The 3,747-nt window shown below is 30.6% G+C and overlaps 1 protein-coding gene across 1 annotated transcript; it reads right to left on the bottom strand.

Moving 5' to 3' along the window:
* Positions 1-243: 243 nt before the first annotated feature.
* On the bottom strand, positions 244-1,036 carry LOC134263214 (uncharacterized). Its single transcript, XM_062745530.1, has 3 exons — positions 940-1,036; positions 771-827; positions 244-442 (listed from the first exon to the last, which is right to left on the bottom strand). Exons 1-3 carry the CDS (start codon positions 1,031-1,033, stop codon positions 291-293), a joined length of 303 nt encoding a protein of 100 aa, XP_062601514.1. The 5' UTR covers positions 1,034-1,036; the 3' UTR covers positions 244-290.
* Between the last annotated feature and the right edge of the window lie 2,711 nt (positions 1,037-3,747).

Below are 3,747 nucleotides of genomic sequence, written 5' to 3' on the forward strand. Positions count from 1 at the left end.
GATAAGCTTAATGTCGCTTCCCAAATTTTAAGATATGTTATTTTTTTATTATTATTAAGCTAAGAAATCGTAGACACTGTTTCAGATCTGAGATAAAGCAAATTGATGAAGTGGCGTATTAAATAGTTCAACACCTCTAGCACTTGACCTAAAAACTGTATCAAAATAATTCCTTTTTACATGAAAAAAAAAAACAATAACACATTTTCACTCATATGTATATATTTAATTGATATTGTGGTTTCGACATCTGTTTTATGTAATTTCAATTAGACTGGCACTCATTGAGTCTAGTCCACGATACAATAACTCAACGCTGGACCAGAAGCCGAATGCCACTCACAATCACCATTGTTATTACAAGCTTCAGGAGATTTTTGTTCAAAACACTTCTCACATATTGTGTTCCCTCTGCAAAATAGTTGCACAGTTCTCTTCTGACCTAAAAATTTTTTTTCATTTATTTAAAATTATTAAGGTAAAAAAACATATGAAATGCACAAACGTTTAGGATAGATATAAAGAAATATAACAAGCAGGAAAATAAAGAATAAGTTAATTGTACCATCCCCCCCCCCACACCACAAACAGCGAATTATGGTTTACGAGATTTCAATTTTCTCTTTCTAATCATCCTTTTTGTAACAATTATTTTCATTATTAACCATAAAAACTTCGCAATATGATTAACTTAAAGTAATCTAATTCCAATATTATGCTCTCTTAAAATAAAAAAAAAATGTATGAATCCTAAATAAAAATATTCTTACCTTGGTTATAACCATCTAGCCTAGCTTTTGCAACATTTTCTGAGTGTTCATCTTTATCTAGGGAAATGAAATGAAGATGTACTAAAAATCAAAATTATTACCCACTACAAACAATTTTGGAAAAAATAACATTTGTTTTTTTAAGTACATATAATTCATTAAAATTTACCTTTCAGATACAAGGCTAAAACAGTAAGGAATCCAATTAGTACCATCACAAACATCACGCCAAGGACTATGGCTACAATAGTCTTCGCCTCCATGCCTAATGTACTTATACAAATTTAACATTTTCAATTTATTTAAAACAAAAACATCACAATAATAATTTCCAGAAAAAGAGTTTTCTATTTAGGTTTATCCATTACGTGAAATTAGTATCATTTTTTAAGTTACGCCTGCCTTTAATACTTACCTGCAGAATCGTTTCTGTTAGCTATGACAGGGACTTCTTAAGTATGATAAATATTGAGGTACGTCTTCTTTTATATACGACGGTAAAATTATTCAATAACATTTGACATGGAACATGGAGCAGGTATTCTACAAAAAATGTCTTAATTCTTCGGAATGTTAAAGAGACACCGTGACGGAAATGGAAAATTGACAAAAGGAACAAGAAGACACATGCAAAGTTTATTTAATTCTTAACAATATTAGGGTTCAGAAAATTACATGTTTCAGAACCTGAAAAATCTACTTCTATGGAGAAATTATAAGCACAAATAATTTTTCTTTGCCCAACTCTAAAATATAGCTTCATTTCTTTGTCTTTAAGAAAAAATGAAAGAGTTACCATGTTTGCAAATTCATAGACCAACAAGGATTTTGATACAACCTTCAAAAATATGACCAAAACTTATTACCCACTTCTGCTTGCTCCATTGAAATACCATTATCATTTCCTTTTTTGTCTACAACAAGGACATAGGAAGGTTAAAACTTGTTATAAGTAGACAGTATGAATTATGCTAAAATATACAGTATTATCTGTGTTAACAAAATAATGTACATGAAAAAAAAAAAAAAAACTTCATGAAATGAAAATACGTACATTTGATGCCATGGATATTTCGTTTAAAACGAAAAAATAAAAAAATATCGAGAGCCTACTTTTTTGGAGTAAGGAGTCGAATCTTACGTCGTGGGTTCGAATCTTACTGCGGGACATGGTGACCGGTCCCACGGATGAGACCGTATAAACCGAGGTCCCGTGTCGCAGTAGGTTTTGGCATGAAAAAGATGCCTTACTGCTCAATGGCCCTGAGTGTTGAGTATAGGTCAAAATTTGCAACTTTCCACCAATAAGTGGTTGCGTATCAATATGAGTGAAAAATTATTGAGAGGGACGTTAAAGAACAAACAGACAAAATAAATATTTAATGTACATGTAAAAAGTTTTAAAATCCTGTTTTTCTGGATATAAACGCTATGGCCAAGGTTAGAATATTCAAAAGTATATCAAACCCTACGATCAAGGTCAAAGCAAAAGAAACTTTTGAAAGGACAAATCACAGGTATTTCACACAATAAATATAAAAGCAGTGTTTGTTATAACATATTTTTTCTACTTCTAAATCATTCCTGTAATAAAATACAAATTAAATACAATGCCTCAATAATGTTGTAAGACTATTGAAATCTTATATTTCAGGCATTTTGGTTTGAAGACGTTGTATCATCAGGTTGAATAAGAACATTTGAATTTAAATGCCAATTAAAAGAAAAATAAAGATTTAAATTCGAATGGAAAATTAGAGCATTCAGAATTCAAATAATGATTATATTTATATACTACTATTTATATGAAATTGACAAAACAAGAAATGTTAAAGTTATTATTATTTATTTATTTCTAAACTAATAGCCAGAAGAATATGCCTCTATTACTTTACTTTACTTGAAGATATTAATATATGTACAAAACTCTGAATGTTTGCAAACTCTGTATCTTTACAATATAATATTTGTCCAGCATCTGGGTTTAAATTGGTTCAATGGCAAAAGGAATATTCTGTAAATGGTAATAGATCTTCTTCATAAAATAGATAATAAACCGTACAAAATGATATGGTTCTTTGATATTGAAATTTCCTCGGAAAAAAATCCAAACTATTTACCTCTTTTTTTTTGAAGACATTTTATATTCATAGAAAAGTCAACGAAAATGTTTAAAAGCATTAAATTCAGACATTAATATTAAATATCATCACTTGTTTCCTTTTTCAAGTTTCTGGTTTCACCAGTCATTTTTTCTGCTACAATATCAAGTGAAAAAGAAAGAGTAAATATGAACAACGAGACGTCTCCTTTATTTGCCAATTTGACGTTGGCTGGTTATTTAGAGGATTTAGAGATTTCCTCTGATCAGCATGCTAAGAAGTGACTTCCGAACACACTAGTACAAATGATTGCAGCTCTCCTTGGAGTTCTCGGGAACTCTGTAGTTCTTTTGTTTTACGGTAAATATATAAAAGACAAAAGTCGTTCGAGATATTTCATTCCAATTCTGGCTTTTGTGGATCTCGTTGGATGTGTTTCAAATGCAATCCATTTTCACCTGCAGAATACTACGTTATATCATTACCCCGGGGTCAATCTATGTAAAACATTGTATTTATTTATACTCTTAAGTGCAGGTTTATCCGCTCATTTAATTCTTTCGATAGCATTACAAAGGTACTTATTCATCTGTCGTCCATTTGGCAAGCGAATGACCAAGAAATTGTGCCGAATCTCTGTTTTAATTATATTTCTGTTTTCACTTGGGTACTCGATCCCATCATTGAAATTAATTGGACGAGAAATTTTTTTGATAAAGTTTAATTTTTCTCAACCCGTCGTTAGTTGTACTTCCATTGGAGATGATGTGATGATTTCGTACTTAGGAAGTTTACTCTTTTTAATCATGCTTAACATTTTTGTTACTACTGCTCTCTATATCCCTGTAGTTAGAGCATTGTACAGAACACTGTCG

This window comes from Saccostrea cucullata, unplaced genomic scaffold, assembly GCF_032062105.1.
Source record: "Saccostrea cucullata isolate Sc308-1 unplaced genomic scaffold, CSIRO_AGI_Scuc_v1 ctg1595, whole genome shotgun sequence".
NCBI lineage: Eukaryota > Metazoa > Mollusca > Bivalvia > Ostreida > Ostreidae > Saccostrea > Saccostrea cuccullata.